This window comes from Triturus cristatus, chromosome 9, assembly GCF_964204655.1.
Source record: "Triturus cristatus chromosome 9, aTriCri1.1, whole genome shotgun sequence".
In the NCBI taxonomy this organism is placed as follows: domain Eukaryota; kingdom Metazoa; phylum Chordata; class Amphibia; order Caudata; family Salamandridae; genus Triturus; species Triturus cristatus.
In genome coordinates this window covers 254,121,460-254,148,369 of record NC_140592.1, presented here as the reverse complement: position 1 = coordinate 254,148,369, position 26,910 = coordinate 254,121,460, and the positions used below count along the sequence as shown (strand labels likewise).

At 43.6% G+C, this 26,910-nt stretch overlaps 1 protein-coding gene across 1 annotated transcript; it reads left to right on the top strand.

Annotated features, from left to right (window-relative positions):
* Positions 1-1,973: 1,973 nt before the first annotated feature.
* LOC146797702 (zinc finger BED domain-containing protein 5-like) lies at positions 1,974-2,894 on the top strand. Its single transcript, XM_085627633.1, has one exon. The coding sequence runs from the start codon at positions 1,974-1,976 to the stop codon at positions 2,892-2,894; it is 921 nt and encodes a 306-aa protein (XP_085483759.1).
* Positions 2,895-26,910: the final 24,016 nt, after the last annotated feature.

Sequence of the window (26,910 nt, the reverse complement as noted above, 5' to 3'; positions counted from 1 at the left end):
GTTCTTCACTGATACCGCTGAGTAATGTACTGATCTCCGCTAGTGTTGAGTTCTGTCACTCTGGTTGGTTTATTTCAGAAATATCAAGATAAATATCCATTGATATTGTGGCTCATACCTAATTTATGTTCATTATGAGTCTATTACATAACAACATGTACGTCGTTATTCCAGTTTCAACAACACTGATACAAGCTACTTCTAGTGTATTAATTTCCTGCGATGATAAGGTAGGATGATTTCCCCACATAGCGAGGCTATGGAGCTTATAACTAGTTTATATCATGTGGACGCTGAACTCACTACAATTTCATTGTACGATAAATGATGTGTATTCTCATTGATTGTCTATGGTGCTCAATATTTAAAATAAGGGTGCTCTTAACATGTCAACCATAGAGCCCACTATATTGCGCATTTGAGGGATAAAATCAAACTCCTGAAACATGCTTAATCATAACTGTCTACCCAAATGTTTAATCCCAGACATAGCCATGATCATTCTTGCAGGTGACTTCAACCTCCTATGCTCAACAGAAACTCCCAATGTGCATAAAATACTGCAAAAGCCCATAAAGCCTTTAAAGAACCTGTGTTCAAGACTTAACATAATTGACATGTGGAGGACACAAAACCCAGCCTTCTATTTGGCCCCTAACAAAGCATACTGCCGTAAAGATTATTATCGGTATACGCAATTAGCAGGGTTGAACAAACGATGATCGCAACCAGAGTAATCTTTGATCACTATTGCAGTGTTTTTCAACCACTGTTCCGCGGCTCACTAGTGTGCCTGGTGTGCCGTGGGAAAAATTGAAAAATTCGAAAGATTTAAAAAAAAAAAAGTCAAATTTTCGCCCACAAGGGCGGCGGGCGCCGGACTGTGTCCTGGGTATGGGGGGGAGGTGGGGTTTTTGACCCCACCCTCGGCCAGCAGGGGCGCCGATTGGCGCTCCTCAGGGGGACACCCTCCACTTTTCTGATGTCCGGGCTGTGATTGGTCCAGACTCCAGCCTGGACCTATCACAGTAGGACATCATCTTCCAACTTCCTTCCCGCCCGAGCACAGTGTGCGCAGCAGCGGAGAGAAGAAGACGTCGCGACTCGAGTCACCAGGAGGACCGGAGCAGGAGGAGACGGACGGAGACCAGGACTCGGCGGGAGTCGGCACTGCAGAGAGACCGCATCCGGATCCAGACCAGGCCGCAGGTGCAGAGTGAGGTGAGGAGGTCATCTGGAACCAGTCGGTCACGGTCGGGTCTCGGAAGAGAGACGAGTGAGTCCAGCCCTGTGCAGCAGCAGCCCGGTAAGTGAGTCCTCCTGTCAGTCCTCCTCCTCCTCATGCCTATAGTACCATCTGTGCCATGCCTATAGTATAGTTAGTATACCATCTGTGCCATGCTTATTCCATCACCTGTGCCTATTTTCCATCCGTCCTGGGTGGGGATCAGATCGGATGGGATCGGATGAGAGCAGACAGGTGGTCCGCTCTCATCCGATTCCCCATAGAGAGCAGCGGGGCTCTGACATCTCCCTCTCCGCACACAGTGCGGAGACGGAGCTGTCATCCGCCGGCTCAGCGGGGATCAGCGGATCGATCCCCGCTGAGCAGAGAACGGTCCGCAACGTTTTTGTTTGCCATTAAAGAAAAAAATATTAAACCATGCTTGAATGTCGGAACTGGTTACTAAAATTTTTGAATCCCACCACTGATGTTAAGGACTATAAATAGCTCCGGTGTCACTGTTACACTAACAGGAGGAGGACAGGAGGAGACATCGCAGTAGATCGCCGATGAGCAGAAGAGCGCCAATGGATCTGGATTTGGAGGAAACATGAGCAGAAGAGCAGAAGAGCGCTGACTGATGGATCTGGATGGAGACATGCGCAGAAGAGTGCTGAGTGTGACGGACAGCGGCTATCTGGAGGAGACAAGCGCAGTAAGTACTGAGTGACAGTGAGATACTGCAGTGATGGACACGTTTTTGAAAAGGAAAGAACTGGACTCTGAACAAAATTTGGAGCCAGATGAGAGCCCAAGTATGAGTGGGGATCAAAAGAAAGCAAAGATGGTTAGCTCAAGCAAATTCTCTGGCACAAGGCAATATAGCGAAAGCTATATTTCATTTGGATTGACTTTCACCGGAGATGCAAACAAACCAACTCCACTGTGCGTGGTGTGTGGTGAAAAGCTAGCTAACAGTGCTATGGTCCCAAGCAAACTTAAACGCCATCTCCAAACGAAACACACTTCGCTTCAAAACAAGAATGCGTACTATTTTGTTCGCCTGTGTGAAAACACGGAGAAACAGGCAACTTTCATGAGAAAAACAACAAAGGTAAATGAAAGAGCTCTTAAAGCTAGCTATCAAGTTGCTGAACTTATAGCCAAGTCAAAAAAGTCGCACAGTGTGGCAGAGACATTAATACTTCCCGCCTGCAAAGCTATTGTAGAGGAGATGCTCGGACCTGAAGCAGCTAAGGAAATAGCCAAAGTCCCTCTCTCAGACAACACAATTTCCAGACGTATTAATGACATGTCTGCAGACATCGAAAGTGTGGTTTTGGAAAAGATCCGTATCAGTGAGAAATTTGCATTGCAACTTGACGAGTCTACTGATATCAGTGGACATGCTCAACTCTTGGCCAATGTGCGTTTTGTTGATGGTGATGCAATTAGAGAAAACTTCTTTTTTTGCAAGGCATTGCCAGAAAAAACAACAGGAGAAGAAATTTTTCGGGTCACATCAGAATACCTTGAACAAGGAGGAAAACTGCACAAGTGTCTGCACCGATGGAGCTGCAGCCATGGTCGGGCGCACCAAAGGCTTTGTAAGCAGAGTGAAGGAAAGAAATCCAGATATGATTGTTACGCATTGTTTTTTACACCATGAGGCCCTCGTAGCCAAGACTTTACCAGCAGACCTAGTTCATGTGTTGGATGATGTTGTGCGCATGGTAAACTTTGTAAAGTCACGACCCCTGAAAAGTCGCATATTTGCAGCTTTGTGTGAGGAGATGGGAGCGAAGCATAAAACCTTGCTGTTTCATACGGAGGTCCGGTGGTTGTCGCGTGGCAAGGTCTTGGTTCGTGTGTATGAGCTGCGGGAGGAACTTAAAGTGTTTCTGACAAATGAGAGGTCAGATTACGCAAAGCTGCTTGCAAGTGATGAGTGGTGTGCAAGGCTGGCATACCTGGCAGATATATTTCATCATCTGAATGAACTGAACACACGAATGCAAGGCCGAAATGAAAACCTGCTTACAAGTACAGATAAAATAAATTGATTCCGTTCAAAGGTGCAACTCTGGCATCAACACGTGGAAAGTGGCAATCTTGAAATGTTCACACTCACCAAGCAATGGCAAGGTGTTCACACTGCTGCACTGTGTGAGATAATAGTTAAACATTTAAAAACTCTCGAGGAGAAGTTGTCATTTTATTTCTCTTCAGTCTCCACTGAATGCCTTGACTGGGTTAGGGACCCTTATAGCTCAGCATCAGTTGGTGGAAAGGACATGACTTTACAGGAGCAGGAGGAACTAACTGAACTGAGACAAAATCGTGGTTTCAAGCTAAGATTTGCTGATCTACCTTTGGACAGTTTTTGGTTGGATACTGCCAAGGAGTTCCCCCTTCTGGCAAACAAAGCTATTTTGACATTGCTCCCATTTTCCACTACATATCTGTGTGAGATGTGCTTTTCAAGCACGATTGCTATAAAAACTAAATACAGAGAGAGACTGAGAGCTGTTGACGAAGAGCTACGTGTGTGTCTTTCTTCGATTCCAGCCAGAATATCAGCTTTGTGTTCAGCCAAACAGGCCCAGGTTGCGCACTGATCAATAAAGTATTTTATAATTTTTCATATTTCTGTTTACTTACTATTTCATAATAAAGTAATTATAAAATACTTTATTTGTGTTTATTTGATTCCTATTCAAGAGAATTACTTTATATATAGTCAATATAGGCACAGAGTAAAATGTTTTAACATTTTCTAATGGTGGTGTGCCTCGTGATTTTTTTCATGAAACAAGTGTGCCTTTGCCCAAAAAAGGTTGAAAAACACTGCACTATTGCATTACACTGTCAATAAAAGATTTGTCCCCAAATACAAACAAATTCAGTGGAGATTTAATGAGGAGATATGTAATCACCAACATAATGTCCAACTAATAGAAGAAAGTATACAGAACTTCTTACTTGAGAATAACAGAAATTATTTCCCTGACCTAATCAGATGGGAGGTACTTAAAGCTACTGTAAGAGGTGTGATTATTAAAATTAGATCAAAAATAAACAAAGAAGCCAATAACAACCTGGTGGAACTTGTGAAGAAAATTATAGAATTAGAAAAACAGTGAGTATCCTCTAAAACTAATCACATACTAAACGAGATTGTTAGGAAAAAATATGAATACAACAAAATATTAAGCATTAGTCCAGGCATTTGGGTCAATAAATAAAACAAAAAAACATTAGACTATGCAAAGCTAATAAACCAGGGGAACCAGCAGCATAATTAAAAGAGAGATGGTATAGACACTCTATAAAAGCATTGAAGGACAATAAAGATCTGGTCCACCCTAACCTGAAAAAATTGCTGATATTTTCAGAGATTTTTATCAGGAACTATACGCTAATAATATATCAATAGACCACAAGAAGTGTGATATGTATCTCAATGAGGCCAGTTTACACAAATTAATGGAAGGAGAAATTAACCTGATCAAAGGCCCAATAGAGAAAGAGGAAATAGTTAATGCTATTAAAAAAATGTAAGTAGGTAAAGTCCTATGCTCTGACGGGTACACATTTATTTAAAACATACTCAACAGAAGTTATCCCACCATTGTTAACCTTTTTACTCACATTGCCAGTACCGGTCAAGTCACAGGCACCCAAGTGGAGGCCATCAGAACTGTGATCTCCAAAGAAGGCAAAGATGCAATGCGTCCAAAAAATTACAGACAAATCTCATTGCTGAAACTAGACTGTAAAATGTATGCTATGATATTTTCCTCCAGACTACAAACATACATATCTAAATTGATCCACCCATCATAAGTCGGATTTCTAAAAAAATTGAATATCCAGGACAAGAATACTCTGCCACGTCATGGAGAAAGTCAAAATTTCAAACACTCCTACAGTGCCAATTACACTAGACATGGAAAAAGCATTTGACAAAGTAGATTGGCACTGTTTGTAATCTGTCCTTAGGAAATTTAATCTCAGCGAACATTTGATCAAAATGATAATGGCACCCTATCACAAACCGGTTGCCAGGGTAAGAGCTGGGGGCACAATTTCCAAACCCTTTTATCTTAAACAAGGAACCAGGCAGGGATGCCCTCTCTTTCCTCCCCCTTCCTCCTAGCATTGGAACCTTCCCATACCCTAAGGGAAAATGAAGATATAAACGGTCAATCATTTGAAAATACCACTCTAAAAATAGCTGCTTATGCAGATTATATTATAATCACCACTGAAGATGCCCCCTCTTCCTTTACTGCCTTAATGACATCTATTAGGGAGTTTTCAATATATTCACTAAATAAAGGCAAATTAGAGGTTAAACTTCTGAATAATAATGGTAATAAAAATATATTAGGAATCTCCAGCCTTGCATGGCAGACTGGTTGCACCAGATATTTAGGAATATAATGTTCTAATGACCTCATTAGCACCATCAAGCATAATGAAGAGACTTCTGTCAAAAAGGTCAACAAATTTCTTGACGATTGGTCACCCAAATATCTGTTGTCGTGTGGAAGAGCAGAGTCCCTTAAAATGATAATTTCCCCCACAGTCAACTATCTAATTAGGAGGCTTCCATAGACAATCTATGAAGACTTTTTATCCTAAATGAATACTATCTTTAACAAATTCTTGTGGCAAAGCAAAAAGCCAAGCATTTCACTCAAAAAACGTAGACTACCTAAACATATGGAGGGTATGGACCTCTCCAACTTAGGGAACTACCAGATGGCATTCTTGTTTAAACAAGGCATTAATCAGTTAATTAATGTGTCAGACTACTCATCAATATGAACAACTTTCACCCAGCCCATTCTAAATACATCAGGAATAACTATTCTAAGAATGGACTACCATTCTAAAAGAAGGATTCACAACTCAAAACCTAGTATCTATCTGGCTCAACCCTAAAATTAAATTTGATGGACAATCAGTTATGTGGTATGACTGGCCAAAGAAAAGAACTAATCTAGTCAAACACCTATATGCCGGTTTCTCTCCATGCCCCTTCTCCAATCTGCAAGAGCAATGCTTATTAGAAAACCTGAATTTCTAAAAAGTTTAAAAACGTAAGGTTCAGCTAACTAAAAACTCCATCGCTTCCTAACCTCATTGCTACCTTATGTAAAGCCAGCCACATGGTTTCCAAAGTATACAAACCGCTCTTGGTAAGCTCAACCACATAAAAGCAATATAAAATTGGATTGGAAGAATATTTACAAATCCCCTTTTACAAATAAGATATCACCAATGATGTCCCAAACTAAATATATTCTTATTCACAGATCTTTCTGGAACCCTGAAAAACTACATAAACTTAATCTACGACAAAAGTCTACCTGCTGGAATTGTGGGTTTCATAATGGTGACCCGGCTCATATGCTCTTTTACTGTCCCACATTGCAAAAAGTCTGGGATAGCATTTTTCTGTTTATTAAATGTACCATGGGCATTACCCCCTTCCATGAATTCTCCTATGTAATATTAGGACACCTTGATCCACAAGTAAAAAGAGAGGCAGATAAAGTTTCTCCTAGACTTAATGCTGACACTGGCCTGCAAACGGCTTCTCTCCAACTGGAAGAATTCCAGTATTGCATCCTTCCATATGTGGCAAGAATGGCTTGCATTCCTTAGAGGAGCAGGCAATACCTAATTACAGCTTACTCCTTGGCATCCTCCCAACAGGCCTATATGGGACTCACTTGACGCTGCTACCTTATTTTTAAACCACCTTAGACAGGCAGCGCTCTCACCTTGCAAGAGAATACACAGGAGATGCCATTGCAAGGAGACCATAGCAGCAGAACCCAGTGACGAGCATGAGGTTCTCCCACCCCAACCCCACCATGTCTTTATTACAGCATCTGATTCATGAATCCGTGGCAGCAGCTGTGCAGGCAAGAGACACCACACCTATAAAGTAGAAGACATCTCAAGAATATGATGATGAGCCGGAGGTACCGGAAGAGGAGGCTATAATGAAAATGCTACATACAAAGTGTAAATTCCATAGCACTACTTCAGCACCTTCCTACTCATTTATTCTCCCCAAGTCCTGAGCAGCAGAAGTATAAGGAGGACTTTTTCTTAATGATAAAGAAAGGAGTCGGAATATCTTGCTCTTTATTGTGCCAAAAACCGGGACACGTACAGACATAGAAATAGGACGAGATGGTGACACATCATATATATGACTTATGGGCTTTCCAGACCTCCCTCACCTCTCATTAAATCGTGCCACCCTTCATTAAATCCTGCTGTGCTGCTTGAATGAGACGAGGCAACACAGCTGGTGACTCTGTAAAGTTAAGTTGTGTCTGTGGTGTGATAAGAGGGCCGGAGGAAACGTGAGCCTGCACAACTCTTGTCAATGTGCACGTTCATCCGACCTGCTCTCAAAAACCTCGACATGTCCTTGTTTTGTCAGGAAGTGTCTGGATGCTGGGACAGTCCTCAAAAACGAGAACTGTCTTGACAAAACTGGGACGTCTGGTTACCCGAGCCAAATATCGAATTGAAGGATGATGAAAAGCCTATTACCTCTATTGTGAAAGGCTGGGGTGGAGAATGGATTGCAATACGCCTCACATGGGCTGATCAGGAACTGGGAATCTGATGGTGTTCCTGGACCTGGTGCAATGTGCACGAGCAAGCCTTTCGTTTGGGAGGCTGCACGCTGCTTTTTCAGCAACTAAGGCTCATTGCTAATGAAACTGCGTTGCTGGGCAAACAGTACAAATAACAAGCATTTGCAATGCAATAGGTCTCGCATTTACGCGAGTTAAGCTATTGGCATTGTAAATAATAATGCCTTTTATAGGCATTGTCATTTACAATGCAATAACTTAACTCGCGTAAACGCGAGACCTATTGCATTGCAAATGCATGTTTAAGTTTAAAACTGAGCGGGGCGCAGCTCCAAGGACACCACGCTCGGTGTCTTTCCTTTTTTTGTTTTTACTTTAACACTGAGCACGGTGTCCTTGAAGCGGGCGCCGCGCTCAGTGTTAAAGTAAAAAAAAAGAAAGAAACCTTGTGCGGTGTCTTTGAAGCGCCGCTGCGCTTTTAAAGTTAGAAAAAAAAAACAGAGCACTGTGTCCGTGAAATTGGCGCCACGCTATACATTGTAGTTAAAAATTAAAAATAAATTAAACTGAGCGCGGTGTCCCTAAAGCGGGTGCCGTGTTCAGCATGCAATTCATCCAAAAAGTTATAAAGTCTAAAAAAAGCGACCGCCATAGTCCTGTGTGGGCGTGCTGCAAATGCAGGAAGCAGCCGCTATTGTCCCCATTAGTAAGTTACAAAACAAAATAGTGCTCACAGACTTAAAACGGAGACCGTGTAACCAGCGAAGTAAAAGGTCCAGTCATCATGGGCGATAACAAATGGCGACAAGGCGGTAACAAGGAGGGACTAACAAGCCTCATAATGAATCGGAAGCCAGCATTTACCAAATATAATGACACCAGCCAATGACAAATATGGGCGGAGAGTGGGTGAAGCTTCCACAGCATACTCTACTACAGCATGCCTCACAGAGCGAGCAGCACATGCGCGCTGCCGCTAGGCTTGACCTAAAAAGGTGTGCCTTTAGCATAACTCACACTTCCTGAAAGTTTTTGGACACTGAAAACAACTCCTGCATAATGGAGGCCACAATTACAGGGCACAAATCTTCCCAGAAGTGCAACAATGTGGAGGGCTTGAAGTTGAGAGTTATCCTTCAAATATCCATATTTGACCTCCAACAACTAATCAGCCAGATGGTAGATGCAAATCTTAATTAGACACAAGCAAAAAGGCAGAGATTTGAGCCTAATGAGGAGCAAGATAGTGCCCCAAAATGCAAATATGTTCAAGGCAACATTTCCATTAGATGCTATAACCTACATAATGGATGTGTTGGGATTTGAACAGAAAACCCAGGATGAAGAAGGGTATTATGCATAGTATAGTGGCCCCAGAGTCCTCTCCATGATGTCTTGAAAAAATTATTTTGAAGGAGTCGTAAGATGTTGAGAAGTTGAATGTGCGCCATACTTGTTAAACAAAAGATACTTGATTGAACAGTTTAAGGAAACATTTCATCAAATCTTGAACAGCAACTCAAGTTTGTCATCAATGGTGTTCTCATCTTCATTGCCTTCAGTGAAGATGAGAACACCTGTGGACAGGAAGCTTGAGTTTGCTCTGAAAAGATCTTATGCAGCCTCCAATTTTGAAATGCGGTACAGTACATATGCCACTTATGTCACACAGGTTCTATTAAAGGACTTTGTTGAGTTATATGATTGTATCCAGGATAGTGATCATACGGCGATCCTGGCACAGATGGAGGTTTTGTCACAATTCTTATCAGATGTGACTTTTGACAGCTTATGGGCATCTGCATCATCAGCAGGAGCAGTGGTGGTGGGACGGAGAACCCTGTGGATGAACACATGGAAGCTAAAAGCTAACTAGAGACTTTGGTTCAGACACTTCCATTTACAGTTCAAAAACTGGTAGAGAGGGGTTGAATGAGATGGCCCAGCAATTGACTGATGAAAAACATGGTTATCAGATCCCTTTCAAACAATTCTGTCAAAAGCCTTCTTCAGATCTGCAACATTATCAAAAGATGAATTAAAAAGAAACGCAATGTTATTAGGGGGTGAGAAATTCATAAAGAAAAAGGTGGTAATCCCAGTTTCTCCTAAACAAAAAAGAGAAGGGTTCTACTTGATCCATTTTTTTGATGCTGAAGGTGGACGGATCTTTCAGTCCAGTGTTGGATTTGAAATCCTTGAACAAATTTGTCATGTTGGAAACTTTTCAAATGATTTTACCAACAGACAATTATTCTATTGCTCAAGAAAGATGACTTTTTAGCAACATGAGATCTGGAGCATGCTAATTTCCATGTCCCGATGCAACTCGAGAGCCAGCAGTTTCTCAGGTTTGCAGTGGATGGAAAACATTATCATTTCAAGTGCTACCTTTCAGTCTCACAACATCGTAAAGGACATTCACCAAGGCTTTGGCCCAAGTGGTTGCAGCTCTAAAGCTTATTGAGGTGTCCAGTTTTCCATACCTAGATTATTAGAAAATGTATGAATATTCTCTTCCTAAGACACAAGAGGCTGTGGCAACAACCAGTGTTCTTCGCAAGATGGGCTTCAGATTGACCATCCTGAAATCATACCTGCAACCAGCTCGAGACAATTCATAGGAACAATTTTTGACACAAGGAGGTCTTTCTTCTACAAACCAAATTGAGATGCCCCAGCTGAATTTTCAAAAGTGTTTCTCTCTTCCATCAGCACTAGCCAGGTTTTGGTTGAAAATCCAACAGTTAATGTCTGTTTTGGTGGCAGTAGTCCCTTGAGCCCGGTTTCATTGTAAGCCTTCAGTGAACCATCTATTGGGACATTAGGAGCTGGGCTCGTCAATTACAAAGTCCAGATCTCAATATCTCCTGTAACAATACAAGACTTGAGTTGGTGGCTACACTGTACCAATCAGGAAAAGCGAGTGCCATTTAAGATCCTCTCTCAACATCAGCTAACTATGGATGCCAATCTTTTGGGGTGGGGGCAACGCTATGAGATTTGGAATGCAGGGGGGAAGGTGTGAGGACGACAGACTGCACTTCCCCAACTGGAGAGAGCAGGCTGCAGTATTGATAGTAATCAAGATTTTTTAACTCCAGTTACAAGGCAAGAACCTTGCGATTCATAAGGACAATCAGGTGGCAAGATGTCATTTGAATCGCCAAGTAGGAACAAATACTGCTGACTTGAATCTGTTAGCCGCAAAAGAAACAATTGATGGACGGAATGCTGGACAATGCAAACATTCACCCCCACTCCCAAAGATCTGGGTTTAATCCATCATTCTTTTGCCCACCACACCACCCCAGTTTGGACCCAGCCATATGCAAATCAGTCTTGACCCTGTTCCTTGTGGGAACAGTCCAGCCCGAACTGCCAAGCCAGGTCCTCACTGGACCAGAACCAAGCATCCTGGGACCGGTTTCAGGGCATCACCCTTCTTCAGCCAGGCTAGCTTGAATCCAGTGGTGTAGTGAGCACGGGACCCACGTCTGGGCATACCCTTCCCACTAAGGGCGACAAACGCAAAAGAAACAATTGATGGATGGAATGCTGGACAATGTAAACATTCACCCCCACTCCCAAAGATCTGGGATTAATACATCATTCTTTTGCTCAACACACCACCCCAGTTTGGACCCAGCCATAGGCAAATCAGTCTTGACCCTGTTCCTTGTGGGAACAGTCCAGCCCGACTGCCAAGCCAGGTCCTCACTGGACCAGAAACAAGCATCCTGGGACCGGTTTCAGGGCATCACCCTTCTTCAGCCAGGCTAGCTTGAATCCAGTGGTGTAGTGAGCACGGGACCCACGTCTGGGCATACCCTTCCCACTTAGGGCGACAAACGCAAAAGAAACAATTGATAGACGGAATGCTGTCACCCCGAGTGGGAAGGGTATGTGGGTCCCGTGCTCTCCATGCCACTGGAATCAAGCTATCCTGGCTGAAGAGGGGTGAAACCCCGAAACCGCTCCTAGGATGCTTGTTTCCAGTCCAGGGAGGACCTGGCTTGGCAGTTCGGGCTGGACTGTTCCCATGAGGCACAGGGTCAAGACTGATTTGCATATGGCTGGGTTTAAACTGGAACGGCATGGTGAGCAAAAAAACGATGGATTTAGGCCCAGATCTCTGTACTGCGGTGAATGTATGACATTGTTCTGCATTCTGTCCATCAACCGTTGTTTTGACATTTGTCACCCCGAGTGGGAAGGGTATGCCCAGACGTGGGTCCCGTGCTCTCCATGCCACTGGAATCAAGCTATCCTGGCTGAAGAGGGCTGAAACCCTGAAACCGGTCCTAGGATGCTTGTTTCCAGTCCAGGGAGGACCTGGCTTGGCAGTTCGGGCTGTTCTGTTCCCATGAGGCACAGGGTCAAGACTGATTTGCATATGGCTGGGTTCAAACTGGAACGGCATGGTGAGCAAAAAAAACGATGGATTTAGGCCCAGATCTCTGTACTGGGGTGAATGTATGACATTGTTCTGCATTCTGTCCATCAACTGTTGTTTTTGCATTTGAATCTGTTAGCAGCACAAATATGTCCAAGGACTGAAGCTCACCTGATGCCCTTAGGGCAGTGTACATCCAGGGTGACCTTAAATTGTGAGCAGACAGCTTAAGTTGGAACCTCCACTCATCAGTATTCTACCATGTAGCCCAACTACTGTTCGATCAGATTTGTCATCTCTTTAGAACTCTGTGCATCAACATGTTTGCTTCTTCACTCAATGCAATGGTTTCAATATTTTGGACGGATGTGATTTGTCAGGAGGCATCGGCAGTGGATGACTTATCGGTACTATGCCCTCAGGGTCTACTGTAAGTTTCCCACAGCTAACCCAGTTACAACATCTCACCTTAACGGCTTGTAACTTAAGAGATTACCCTAAGAGAACCGGGGGTGCTCAAGCCAAGTGGCAGGGGAAGATTCAATTGGAAGGAACACTCTCCTTCTTACAAGAACTGAAATTCTTTCACAAAATGGTGTACACTCAAATGTTTAGATCCAGTGGAAGGGGATCTGTTCCAGATTCCTGAATTTCTGAGGGAAGGTTTCCTTAAGAATTTGGCTCCTTTAACTCTAGCAGCTCAGGGTGCAGCGATTAAAGCTTTCGAGAATGTTACTGGGGAGCTAAATAATTTACCTACATTAATGTTAAGACTTTTAAGGAGATTTCAGCTGAGCAAACCAGTCAGTCAGGTCTTCCTTCCTTCCTGGAATTCGCCTCCGTTACTGACAGAGTTGCAGGGAGAAAGGGGAAAGAAGGCCCTCCCTGAGTTGCTTTTAGGTCCAAGAGGAGGGAGGAATGAAAAGACCAATGAAAGTATAAACCTCTATGCGGACCTATTTAATTTATAAGTACAAAAAAAATTGTAAGAATACTAACTGTCATCATTCATTTTGAGAACAATTGTATAAGTCCGCCTGCAAACATCTTGAGATCCACCACAGGGTCCTAAACTTCTTTTTTAGAGTATGTTGTTGAAGTTATGTCGTATGAATGAGAGTATGTGACAGTATGACAGTGGTAATGAATGAATGATGACAGTTAGTATTCTTACAAAAAAAATGTTGTACTTATGTGGGATGTCTTATGTTATATACAATTGTTGTAAATAATCACAAAAGAAATATTGTGAAAATTAAAAATATCACATGTGCTACAAAAATATACAATTGTGTGAAATTTTAGAGATATGTACCTAGATTTATATAGAATAAAATGAAAAAGAATTTCATAAAAAGATAAATTGCATAATAATATGTTTTGCAATTCAATAAATAATTGTGGCTTTAATGCAAATGTATGATATGCAGAGGGTCTTGGTAACTTAGAACCTTGTTAGGTCGTTTGATAAATTAAATAGGTCAGCAGAGAGATTTATACTTTCAAGGTTTGCAGGGAGATCCATTCAAACTGCTGGAAACTACCTGCTTGGTTTGGTCATCAGCTAGGACACCTTTTTTGATAGTGATAACATCTGCTAGATGAGTTGGGGAATTAGGCTCACTGGAGATTTCATATACTTATTTGAAGATTCTAAAAGACAATATGGTTCTTAAACTAGATCGGAAATTCATTTCAAAGATTAGCAAATATATTCAGGTACAGCAAGAGATAGTCCTCCCTGTTTTTTAGAAAGTAGATAATATACAGCAAGAGATAGTCCTTCTAGTTTTCCTGGAAGGAGATAATCAGTGTGTTCCTTCTTCTTCGGATGTTAAAAGTGCATTGCTAATTTACTAAGAGCATAGGAAGGAGTTCAGAGTATTGAATTCACTATATGTGTTTTTATGGAGTGCAAATAAAGGCAAAAAGGTTACCCCTTTGTTCTTAAGCAGATGCATGTGTCAGGCAATTAACCAGGCTTGCAAGTCAGTAGGGGAGGGACCCCCATCTCAGATTCAGTGTCATTTAACTAGGTCAGTATCATCATCCTGGGTAGAAGTTGGTGGGGTTGCCATACAGGAGATATGTAGTTTGGCCTCATGGGTGTCCTATAATACTTTGGCCAATCACTAGAAGCTGGATGTAACAAATAAAGTTTTAGATCTATGGTTGCCATGGCAGTAATGAAGTAATTGTTGTTTATAGTAAATCTTGATTAGCATCAAAAAGCTGTGCAAAACATCTTCTTTTTGGTGTTTGTGATTTCTTCACTCTGAAATGAAACCATCACTTACCGCTAAACTTTACTACCCCCAGTAAGGTCCTACTCATCCCAGTCAATGCTCTCCCTTGCCTTCCATTCTGTTTTGCACCACCACTGATTCATCTGCCTGCAAATGTCTCACCACTCGCAATTGCTTCAGTAGAATTCTACCCCAACTTTTTTTGCCCACCATGCCTCCTCAGATTACATGCAGCCATATGGTGTGCTCACTTTGAGATAGTACTCAAGCTATACTTCAATGACAAGACCTAAGAAAGGTGAAACCTGCCTGTGGTTGCTTGTGTTCCCATCTGGAGGGTACCTGGACTGGCAGTTCAGGCTGAACTGTTTCTATTGGAGAAAGGTCAAGGCTGATTTTATTAAGGTAGGTCTAAAATGGCACAGTGGGCCAAAAATGCTGGTTTGGAATGTGGCCAGGCTGCTCACCAGTGGGGAGATTCAAGCATTTCTTCCGTCACCTTGTTGTTTTTTCAGTACTTTGAAGTGGTCACTGTTGTTATGCTACTCCTTACTAAGGGAAAATAATCCAACAGGAACAGCAACGTGCTGGAGAATCAGAGCTTAATTTGTAAAAGAATAAGATGCAGACCTACAATTTTGCCCAGAAGCCCACAGCCAGCGATATCGAAGGTCAGAATGCCTAGTGCCAAGGATACGTAGTCTTGATTCCAAATTTGAAGAGGTCACTGTTGTTACACTACTCCCTACTAAGAGAACAAATATTAAACAGGCACAGCGAGGTGAGGAAATCAACCAGTGTCCTTACCCATTTGCCGAGGACTCAGCGCTCCAGTCTGCAACAACCGGCTAAGCTCTTCCCACTCATCAATGTGCTTACAGCAGCTGCAGTGCCTTCAGCGCGGCTCACTGTGAAGCACTGCCCTGGTGACGAGGGGCGTGTCCTGCAGTGTGAGGCTCAATGGCCTTCTGTACGTCAGAGCTGCACGGTGCTTCCCACATGAGCCACCGTTGGGCATCCTAATCAGCTGACAATGCTGACCCCACTCCCAAGGCCCGCCAACAACCCATGCAGCCCAACTCCTGGATTGACCCAGGCACTGTAAGCTTACATTCTCCAACAAAGCTCTATGGTACTGTACTTTGCCAAGCCAGCACTCCCTCGCGAGAGACTTCCCCGGAACCGGCACACAGCCTGACTGGTCCACTGACCCCCATTCCATGCCTTCTGGCTTTGGGGGCTTACTTGCATTTGATACTGGGCAGCACGCTCTGTGGAGGGCCCCCCTTCTGCATTTGAATGTTTCTCTTTGGTCCAGTGTGACCGCGCACGAACAGTGAAATACAGGGAGAGCCCTAAGCATTGTATTTTTCACTTGTGACTTAAAACGTGCATATCATGAAAAGCATATATCGTATTTATTTTGTTTTTGCCTTGTTTTGCTATAATACAGAAAGCTATTTTTATACACCTGTGTGGAGTCTTTTTGTGGTGTTTTCATTGTGTTACTGTGTGTTTGTGTTGCACAAATACTTTAAAAAATGCCTCTTTTGATAAGCCTGCCTAGTCTGTGCCAAGCTGCCAGAGGGTGGGCACATGTTTTCTGATTTGTGTTTCTAACTTACTTTGACTAGAGTGGTGGGTTCTGACCGGCCAGGGTGTATACCTTAGCCAACCAGAAACCCCATTTCTAACAGTCCCCAAAACTCGTTGCTAGTCAGACCCACCAACAACCGCCAGCTCAATTTAAGCACTCAGGAGAATTCTTGGTTGTCTATCCTTGCCTACGAGAGCTGCAACTATGGAGTAACAGGGCAAGGAGGCAAGGGCATAAATCACCAATGAGACGGGTTGTCAGTGCTGAAAAGGCTGATTTTCCATGAGCCTAGGAGGAGCTTGGAGGCTACCCTTACTATGGGGAGGTCACATGAAAGCAGGTCACAAAGGTGTAATGAAATTGAGTCTCCCATGCGAAAATGCAGCTCATGGCAAAAAGTGTGAACTACGCATGATCAGAGGAGTTAACATCGACCTAGTAATGGGAAGTGGCTCCGAGAAGAGCTTTACAGGTAGAATCCCAGGGTCCCCAGCAGTCAGAAATACTATTGTTGCTTGTGGAGCAAAACACATACCAAGAAAGGATGTCCATCAAGGACGAAAACATGTTTACCTTGCAACCACAACTCTTTTACAAATGCCTGCAGAAGTTCTGGGCATTACCATTTGAATCAACGCCATGTCAAGAAAAGCGAGCACAGTGACACCACACCACGTACAGCATCTGCAAACTCAGAGGGAAGCCAGAGGAGAAAGGAAGAAGTGTTTGTAATATTTTTCATAGACGGTACTTCAAAAACAAGAAGAGCACAGCCAAAACCATGGCATTAAAGTCACCACTCTAACTGATTCCAATTCCTGAGAAAATGTCATGGATAAGAATCAGTATCTCCAACTCTAGCCAATACTAAAAGTGACACAAATGATCGCCCACATCTACACATATTGAGGCCTACAACAATTTCAGTTGACTGGCACATTTGAAACACACCAAACACAAAGAAGACAAATTAAGCTAGGCAACATTCTATGTAAGTGATGGAGGCACAGGAATACTAATATACTTCAGCACAGTGGAAGACCAATGGTAAATCCATTTCACCTAAAGTAACAGCATCTGTTCACATTCCGGCACCAATTCACAAATCATGAATGCCTCCAAACAACACCAGGGAAGCTCCATATTGATCACATCATCCAACCAGTGGTCATGAAACAGCAACGCATCCCACTTTACATAGGTGCTGAAGAAGTGTTGGAACTGAAAAAATTAAAGGATGAAGGTGTGATTGATGAGGTCTCTGGTCCAAAGGCTTGGGTGTCTCTAGTTGTGATCCCTAACAAGCTGAGCACCCAGGGGCAGTCATCAACATGTTGCTTCCTAATCAGACTACTCGGTTGAGAAGGTACCCTTACTTTCAATGGCATTCTTGAGGATATACATAGTGTTGGGTTTGTCTTTGTAAGGACTTCTCTTTTTGGTCCGGGTGCAAAGAGATGTTTCCCGGGACTGGGATTTGAAGGTTCTTGTCTGTCTGAGGTAGGGGTGACCCTTTCCTGTAGCCATGGAGGTGCACACAATGAAACACCAAGGTAGACAGTGCCTTCCAGAAGAAATCCCCAAGAGGAAAAACAAAGAAGGGAAAAAAACTCTGGTTGGAGTGGAAACTCCAAGAGCGGAATGAAGTCATAAGAGACCCAAGGAGCAGAGTTCGGGCTGAACACAGACAACCAGCAGGAAAGAAGATCAGAGCAGGAATTTGGATATAGGAAGAACTCCAACAGGGACAAAGCTCCAATGGAAACTCATAAAAGGAGTAAAGAAGCACCAATTGGAGCGGGGCTGTACCAACAGGAGCAAGGACACACCAGCAAGAGCGAGGAGTGCTGCAACGCAAGGAGATAGACAACTCATCCCCTTATATACCCATAGACAGGAAGTGATGCGAAAAGGAAATGAGCAGTCACCATCTTGGTTTGGGAAACAGCCATGAAAAAGATGTGAAATACCGCCATTTTTGAATGGTGAAACAAAACTCTTCCTGCAGCATTCTGAGAACAAGACAGTGGCATTCTGAGAACAAGACGAGCACGAGGATGGCCCCCAGGAAGGAGAATGTCTGATGCCAAAACATGGGGAGACAAATATACCGCACTTCCCCCCGGCACCAGGTATGTGTTCTGTACTTCCTGCAGCCAACGCAGAACGCCTCAAGGGGAACTACGGTTCCAAAGCTGGAACTGTGACGCACCTGAGAAGGCGTGAGGACAATCACGGGCTGCAGAATGGTACTGCATCATGCCCAAGAGGCAGAGGAAAGCGTTGCAGGTAGATTTACAGCCCGCAGCGTGACACATGGAGTGTAGTGGCTCTCATTCTTACACAAATGCACATATAGCAATTAGCTGGTTTCTGTGTAGGGATGAACACAGGTTAGGGAGAGAGAGTGCACTTACAGGACAAACAGAGATCTCTTATCAAAGCTGGGCATATGTTTAAAGGGATTTTTCTGTATGATTGATAAAGATTAAATCATTTTTATAGATGTTTCCTCTATTTTGATGTACAAAATAGTTGTAGTGCAATATATGTTATTTTGAAGTATATTTGTCTTTAATTGAAGCTGGTTTGCCCTTGCCTATGGATGATGTAGGATCACAAAATTTCAACCAACATTGTAGGCACTGCAAGTGATATCAGGTTACCATTGTCTCCTTAGAGCTAGTGCAGATAGTGGCCTGCGTAACCCTACAAGCAACATCAGCAAACAAGCTAATGGCATACACAACTTCTAAAAACTTGCTACATAAGCCTCCAAAGGCTTCTGCATCTGTTGAGAATGAAAGACTCCTTACCATACCTAGTAGGATGGATGACTCTATCTGACTGCACCCGCGTCAAACAAGTTATGGGGTGTCCGTGTGCAGAACATTAATGAGATTACTACTTAACTCACCACCCTATATGATCTGTAAGCACCTGAAGCTCTAGAAAATGCAAAACGAGGACTCAAATTTCAGGGTATGATATCATAGTAGGAAAATGGCATGCACGCTTCTTTGAAGCTGAAGGTACTGATCCTTAACATCTACCTATCACTGTGGTGGGCAGCCAAGATTCTTCCCATTGGAAAATTACAGGCCTGGAAAGTATGATAAAACATCCATTCCTGAACTACCATCCTGATTCCGTAATCTCTATCCCAACATAAAGATGTTAGTAATTTCTGTATGCTCTTTGTATAAGATTAGCCATTCAGAAGTTAGTCATTTCTCCCAAACTTTTATTCCATGCTCTAGAATGATAGAAACTTCGGAAGCAGAAGGTCGCCTGCAGTGGAGATGGTCACATGGGTGGTTAAGTGCAGGGAGAAGATTGGAGCAGGCCATGCTACAAATCTCCATTGTGTCAGCTGGGAGATTGGGTGTTGTGTGACCACAGGCTAGTCTGTGTCACACCACCTGCAGTGCAAGGTAATGAGCAGTGGATGTTGTTCGCATGGTAGATTAGACACATGGCCTAGCCTTTAGAGAAGTTCCCATTTCAGCCCGGGACGCTAGAGGGCGCCAAGCACGATGGCTGCGCCTCTGTGAGGCTCCTGCTGCTCGGGACAAGATCCGTCACTAATCTGATTTTGATCCAGACCCACAAGTCTGAAAAAGCACTGCTGTGACAGCCTTTATCTTCTGCTGCCTTGACAATCGTTCTTCTCGCCGCAAACTAGCCGAGAACTCCAGCAACTGCCTCCTGCCTTACCACGCCGGGCCACCACAAAATGGCGGCCACGATGGTCACGGCTGCATAAACAGCGCACTGCGGCCCTCCACCTACTCTTGCACTGCTGACCCGTGGGAGCGCACGGCTCCTGTCGCCTCGGGAGCCGGTGCGTGGAGCATATACAGCCGGCTGTGGCGTGCCAGGATCCCCGATGTCGGTGCCCCGCCCGGCGTCTCGCTGCAACCCGGGGAACTGGTCCATTGCTGCCTGCAGTTCACATCACTGCCGGGACGCCTCCCCCGCCCCAGGAGTTCTGGGTGGTGGGTGGGGAGGCATGGTGGGCTCCGGCGCTGCTCCCGGATCTGGGGATGGGCGTCGGGGCCCTGTGGGACCGTGCCGCACGACTATACACCCCCCGGGCCTGAGGAGTGGCCCGTCAGGAGAGGGGAACATCGCCGCTGGAACACTGGTGAGTCACTCGCCTTACCCCATGGACCCCGCCTGCTAACTTGCGCCTCTTCAACAACCCCCGTGAGGGAAACGGGACTTAATCAACTCCCAAGTAGATAAACTGTGAGCACTGGGCCCCCCATGGGCTGCGCCTTCGGACTGCCGAGTGGCAGCGTGGCCCCAAACAGCTCTTCACTCCATCTTAGTGGGACCTGCCATACACACCACTGAACTCAAGCATGGATGTGCACAGGCCTCATTGACCCCTGCCTGTTGATGCCTCTGGTCCCTGTGAGAGGCTGGGAGTCATATCTGCTGATAGCACTGCGCGCTGCCTAAATAAAGCTCACATTGCTGCATTGCTTCCCTGATCACCCACACCTCAGCTGCCAACACTGTGCGCTTTTTCCGCCAGCTTGCCCTGCCGTGACTGCATGGGCACCACATCAAGGAGAGAGGCGGATTGACCCTGCTGGCCTGGGTAACCGCAGGCCCCTCTCTGTTGCGCACGGCTACGTCGCTGGACTCCACTGGGACAAGGGAAAGCACTAAACGCGGCAACCAACACCCCCACTCTAGTGCCACCCACGGCTACCTCCTTGACCAGATCTGACGCTTCTGCCCCCCCTGAGAAATCAGCATCCCAACATGGGTCGCACAGACGCCAAACAGCCCAAACTGAAATTTGATGCCAGGAAGTCTTCCCCATCCCAAACAGAGATGGAGGGCTAACAGTCCACAACTCCTGAACAACCAACGTCTACAGAAGATCTGAAGGCCCTCCTCATTGCCATACAATCAAGCCTTACCTCCATCGAAAGAAAAATGGACACCATGAACGCGCGCATTGGCTCCCTGGCACACAAATGTGACCAACACGAAGAGAGGCTCAAAGAAACCGAACAGCGCATTTCCGACTTAGACAATGCCTCCGCCACCACCATCACTAAATTACTGGATATGGAGAAAGTGCTGAAACTCATAGGGGCAAAAAATGAGGACTTGGAATCGCGCTCGAGGCGCAACAATCTGCGAATTGTAGGTGTACCAGAATCTACCGCCACTGGCAAGATGGAGGACTATATGGAACGCATGCTCTTGGCCGCCTTTGGCACGGAGGCGTTCTCCTCAGTGTTTATCGTAGAAAGAGCACACCGTTCGCTGGCTCCCCATCCGGTACCAGGAGCCCATCCTCATCCCATAGTCGCGAGGATCCTCAACTACCGAGACAGGGATGTCCCCCTTCGTCTCGCCAGAGAACGCAAAAAGGTAATATTCGACGGTACAGAAGTCTTCTTATACCCTGACTTCACATTGGCTGTTCAAGAAAACCGTCGAAAATTCCTCCCAGTAAAGAAGAAACTGCAACAACTGAAAATTGAGTATGCCATGCTCTTCCCTGCGCGCCTCAAGATCAACCATCAGGGAAAGCAGCACTTCTTTACGAACCCGCAACACGTCTATGACTTCTTGAAAACTCTGGCAGGACTGTCGAAAGACCGATCCTCCCCACCCAGGCGCAACCATGATGATGGAGGCACGTCAGATGTGGAATGACACCTCGGCCCAGATCTACGGCGCTCACATATACCCCATCGGGGCATGGTTGGAGACGGCGAAATCCTCCCCTTGATTTCTCTGTATTGACTGCGGGCTCGCACAACCCAAACTGAACTGCGATGCAAAATCCCCCACTTGCGGAGCCATCTGCCATGGACTTGAAAAGATTACCACTAATACCCCCCAAGCACCCTTGTGTACTGTATGTTCATGTTGCTTTAAATACTGTCCCTTGTTTGTGTCATGTATTAATGGCGATTCTTGTATTCTATAGCGTGCGCTCTTTGAAGGTATGTTTATCCTCAAAGAGGGCTCGCGCGTGATGTCTGTTGCAGTTAGAAGTCCTAACTACTGAATCTGGCATTCAGCGGTTGGAGTTCTTTCAGTACAGACGTGCTCCTGTGAAATCCTGACAGAAGTTAAAGAAAAAATCTTGTTGGAGCATAATCTCTTCAGCTCGTCTACTTTCTTATTTATTTGCCTTGTGTGCTTTGGAGAATACATTACATTTTGGCGACGATTTATAAAAAGAGATTTCACCATATTTGCACGATCTACCTCCGCCTTCCAACGCTCCTGATGATCGGCGTTACTTGCTGCTGCCTTCGAGTGTTGTCCGCATCTCAATACCACCTACGGGGACCTGCTGATGGAATTTTGAGTGTTTTGTTCCCTTCTCGGCTCACACTCATCTGACGTCTCACGCCCAGCTCACGTGGTATCATAGCAACGGCATCAACGCTCCACCGACAGCAAAAGGCATCATCACGTTCACGTCGTAACGTCACCGGCGGCCATCTTGAATTCATCGGCAAGTGTGTTTCCTTGACAACGCCTTAACCGATGAGTCAGGGAACGATCAGCCCTTCAATTTAAATACGTTTTCACACAGAGTGTGTATCATTCGGCGATATAAACGCCCATTTTTCAATATTGAGGCTTAAACTCTCCTTTTAAATATTAAAAGGAAAAGAACATTCTGGACAAAAGAAAAGGAGAAATTACACAAAGTTAAAGGTACTTTTTAGATAATTAAAAAAAAAAAAATATACATATATTTAACATTACCTTTCTTCATTTTACAGTAAAATAAATAAGATTACTTGTCTTTATTTTTACACTTTCTTACTACACTCATCTTCTTGAATGGCAACTAATCAACAAATAGTTTTCCTAGAACAATTTCTTCCTGCTCCTGGTAAACCTAAGGAGATTTGGAAAACTTGGTTTCGCAGCTTTGAAAGCTACTTGGTTGCCATTGATGCTGATGAATATTCTGCAAAAAGAAAGTTGGCAATTTTATATAGTCACTTGGGCAAGGCAGGCCGTGAAATATTTGATAATCTTCCAGCTGGAATTCCTCCTCCTGGGAATGGAGATGGTTGGAATGTTTTCACTGACGCAGTACAAAGACAAATGTAATGCTGGAACGATATAACTTCATGAAAAGAAAACAAGAGTCAAATCAAACAGTTGAAGAGTTCATTTCTGCTCTCAGAAATTTAGCGACTGAATGCAATTTTGGAGCTTACCTTGACACAGTCATCAGAGATCAATTTGTGTACAAATGTTTTCATAAAAAGATACAAGAGAGGATTTTAAGTTGCCGCGATCCCTCTCTATCAGAAGTCATAGATATGGCTAAAAGCATTGAGAGATCAATCATTTCATCACAATGCATTTCAGATGCAAGCTTTCCTTCAGTAAATTTGCAAAATGATACCCAAGTTAATGCCATTACTACAAAAAACAAATTCATGAAACCTTTTAAAAAAAGAGCGACTATTCATGCTATAGATGTGGTTCAAGAGCACATCTTGGGAATAGTCCTATTTGCCTCGCTCTTGGAAAGAGATGTTCAAATTGTCAAAAAGTGGGACATTTTTACACAGTCTGCAGGAGTAAGCGATTTGTACAAGTTAGTGCTGTTTCGTCAACAGAACATCCCGACATTAATGTTTCTTCTGTTGAATCTTCTCTGCAAAATTTGGATATTAATACTGTTGATGTGTCTTCATATATTTTACCTAAAAATATCATACTTTCAATTGACGCTGATGGAGATTCATCTATACCCAATCGCGCAAAAGATCCCACATGTGAAGTTATAATTAATAACATGTCCTTCAACATGATGACAGACTCTGGTGCTCCTGTAACCACCATTTCTGATGTTTTGTTTAATTATCATTGGCCTTCTTCTTGTCTGAAGTTACATCCTCTAGACATTGTTCCAAAAGCTTATGGTGGCAAAGACATAGATATGTTGGGATACTTTATAGGTGATGTGTCATGTTTGGGTAAAAGTATTTGTACCAACATTTATGTGGCAATCAAAGGAAAGAGTATTATTGGTTGGCAAGACCTTGCAAAAATGGGCCTTAAGCTCGTTCCAAGTTCAGATTGTCCTGTACAAGTTAATGACGTCTCTATTTCATTAGTGTCTGAAAACTTGCATGATTTGGTTAGTAGCATCACTTCAGATTTCCCAGAAGTTTTCAAGGAATCAGTTGGCAAAATTAAGAATTATGAGCATTTTATCAAGCTCAAACAGGTGCCATTCCTGTCATGGACAAATTAAGAACCATTCCGTTAAATGTTAAAGATGATCTGAAGAAATTATTAGATAAAATGGTGTCTGAAGGCATAATTGAAACAACAAATTCTTCACAATGGGTCTGTCCAATAGTTATTGTTAAGAAAAAGGATTCCAGTATTCGTTTATGTGCTGACCTTCGCTCACTAAATCAAAACATAATCATTGATTGTCATCCACTTCCTAAGATACAAGATTTACTTACTGGCATTTCTGGATCCAATTTTTTCACTTTATTTGATCTCCGCAGTGCATACCATCAAATTCCTTTGTCCCCCTCTTCTTCTGACCTTACCACATTTATCACTCCGTTTGGAGCTTATAAATACTTAAGGCTTCCGTTTGGCCTGGCATCTGCAGCCAGTGTCTTTCAGAAATTTATGGATGACTTACTCAGAGATATAACATCTGTACAAGCGTATCAAGATGACGTTCTTATTTTTTCTAAAAATAAGGATGAGCGTATTCACACTTTGAAAGCAGTTTTATCCCGATTCAGAGATGTTGGTGTAACTTTGGGAAAGGACAAATGTAAATTTTTTGCAACGCAAGTAGATTATCTAGGACACTCGATTTCTGGAAATGGTATCAAACCAAAATTTTCCCTTACTCAGGCCATATCCAATGTCCCCATTCCTACAGACAAAGACTCTTTAAAATCTTTTTTGAGTTTGACAGAATATTACTCAAGATTTATCCAGGGCTACTCTCAGATTGTTCAACCTTTACGTTCACTTCTTAAGAAAAATGTACAATTTTTCTGGTCCAGTGAAGTTGAATATGCATTCAATCTAGTTTAAAAAGTCATAATTGAAGCACCTGCATTATCATCTTTCACCCCTGGGTTAAAGTGTACAATTTCTGTTGATGCAAGTCAACATGGCCTAGGTGCAGTTCTCTGTCAATGGATGGGTTCAAAAGAGCATACCATCGGGTTTGCCTCCAGATCCCTAATTAGTGCTCAGAAAAATTATAGTACTATTGAAAGAGAAGCTTTGGCCTGCTCGTGGGCAGTTGAAAAATTTTAAACTTTTATTTGGGGTTCTCACTTCATTCTGCTTAGTGATCACAAACCCCTGTTACATTTACTCAATGGCAACGACACTGGCAAAGCTTCGGCTAGGCTTGTTAAAATTCTTTCAAGATTACATGAATACAATTTCACTATACAACATATTTCTGGAGGACATCATCTGAGGGCGGATTGTCTTTCTAGATTGCCCTTAAAGGAAAATATGATAGATTCAAAGTTTGATGACATAGAATATGCTGTTGCCTCCATTGAGGATCTAGTCCTTTCTACTTTTAATATTTCTCAATCAGAATGGGTCAAAGCTTACTATGATGATTCCACAATCTCTGCCGTTAAGAACATGATTATCTCAGGTTGGCCAAAAGAGCGTTCTCTTCCTGCCCCTGTAAAATCCTTTGCTCAAGTTTCAAATGATTTATCTATTGTTAATTATGTTATTTTTTGTGGAGACCAATGTGCCCCTCCAACTATTTTTTGAAGCAAACTTTTTAATATAGCTCATGAGGGTCATTTAGGGATTAGTGCCACTTCAAGGAAACTCAAAGAGCACTTTTGGTGGCCAGGCCTAAATAGGGATATATCTAATTGGATTGACAATTGTGACACATGTTTAGTGTCTGATAAACATTGGAAGACATCTCAACTTCCTTTACATTGTGTTCCTTTACCTGAGGAGCCCTGGTCTAAAATTGCTATTGATTTTGCTGGTCCTTTTCTTGTTCTACCACATCACAGACACTATATCATTGCACTCATTGATTATCAGTCAAAATGGGTTGACTTTGATTTTTGTGAAACTCCCAATTCAAATACAGTCATCAAATTCCTAAATTGCTAACTACTGAATCTGGCATTCAGCGGTTGGAGTTCTTTCAGTACAGACGTGCTCCTGTGAAATCCTGACAGAAGTTAAAGAATAAATCTTGTTGGAGCATCATCTCTTCAGCCCGTCTACTTTCTTATTTATTTGCCTTGTGTGCTTTGAAGCATACATTACACCTTGCTAACGCAAGGAGGTACTGGCCGCCCTCTCTCAACCACCCACTCAGGTGAACCCTAAACAAATGTACCTTGAAATGGTTGATGTGTTGGACTCAATCTCCCCTGTTGGGAGCAGGACACAAACGGACCTTGGGAGGGGGGGAGGGACACACCACAGCAGGGTTGGACTGCTGATGTGGGAGGGGGGAGGTCATTGGGACAGTTTTTTACCACTTGGTACTGCATTAATCTGCCCGTACACGCCCATACCACCTATTCAGATTCTATTACACACACTCTACGCCACTACCAATATGCACAACAACCATGGAGACCCAACCTAGCCCCCCCAAATATAATTTTATGACATGGAATGTGCGCGGCCTGAGCGATCCCCGCAAGTGCAGACACATCCTGTCCTACCTGGACCGCCGCAATATCCACTGCGGGCTCGCACAACCCACACTGAACTGCGACACAAAATCCCCCACTTGCGGAGAAACAAATCTCGGTCCCACC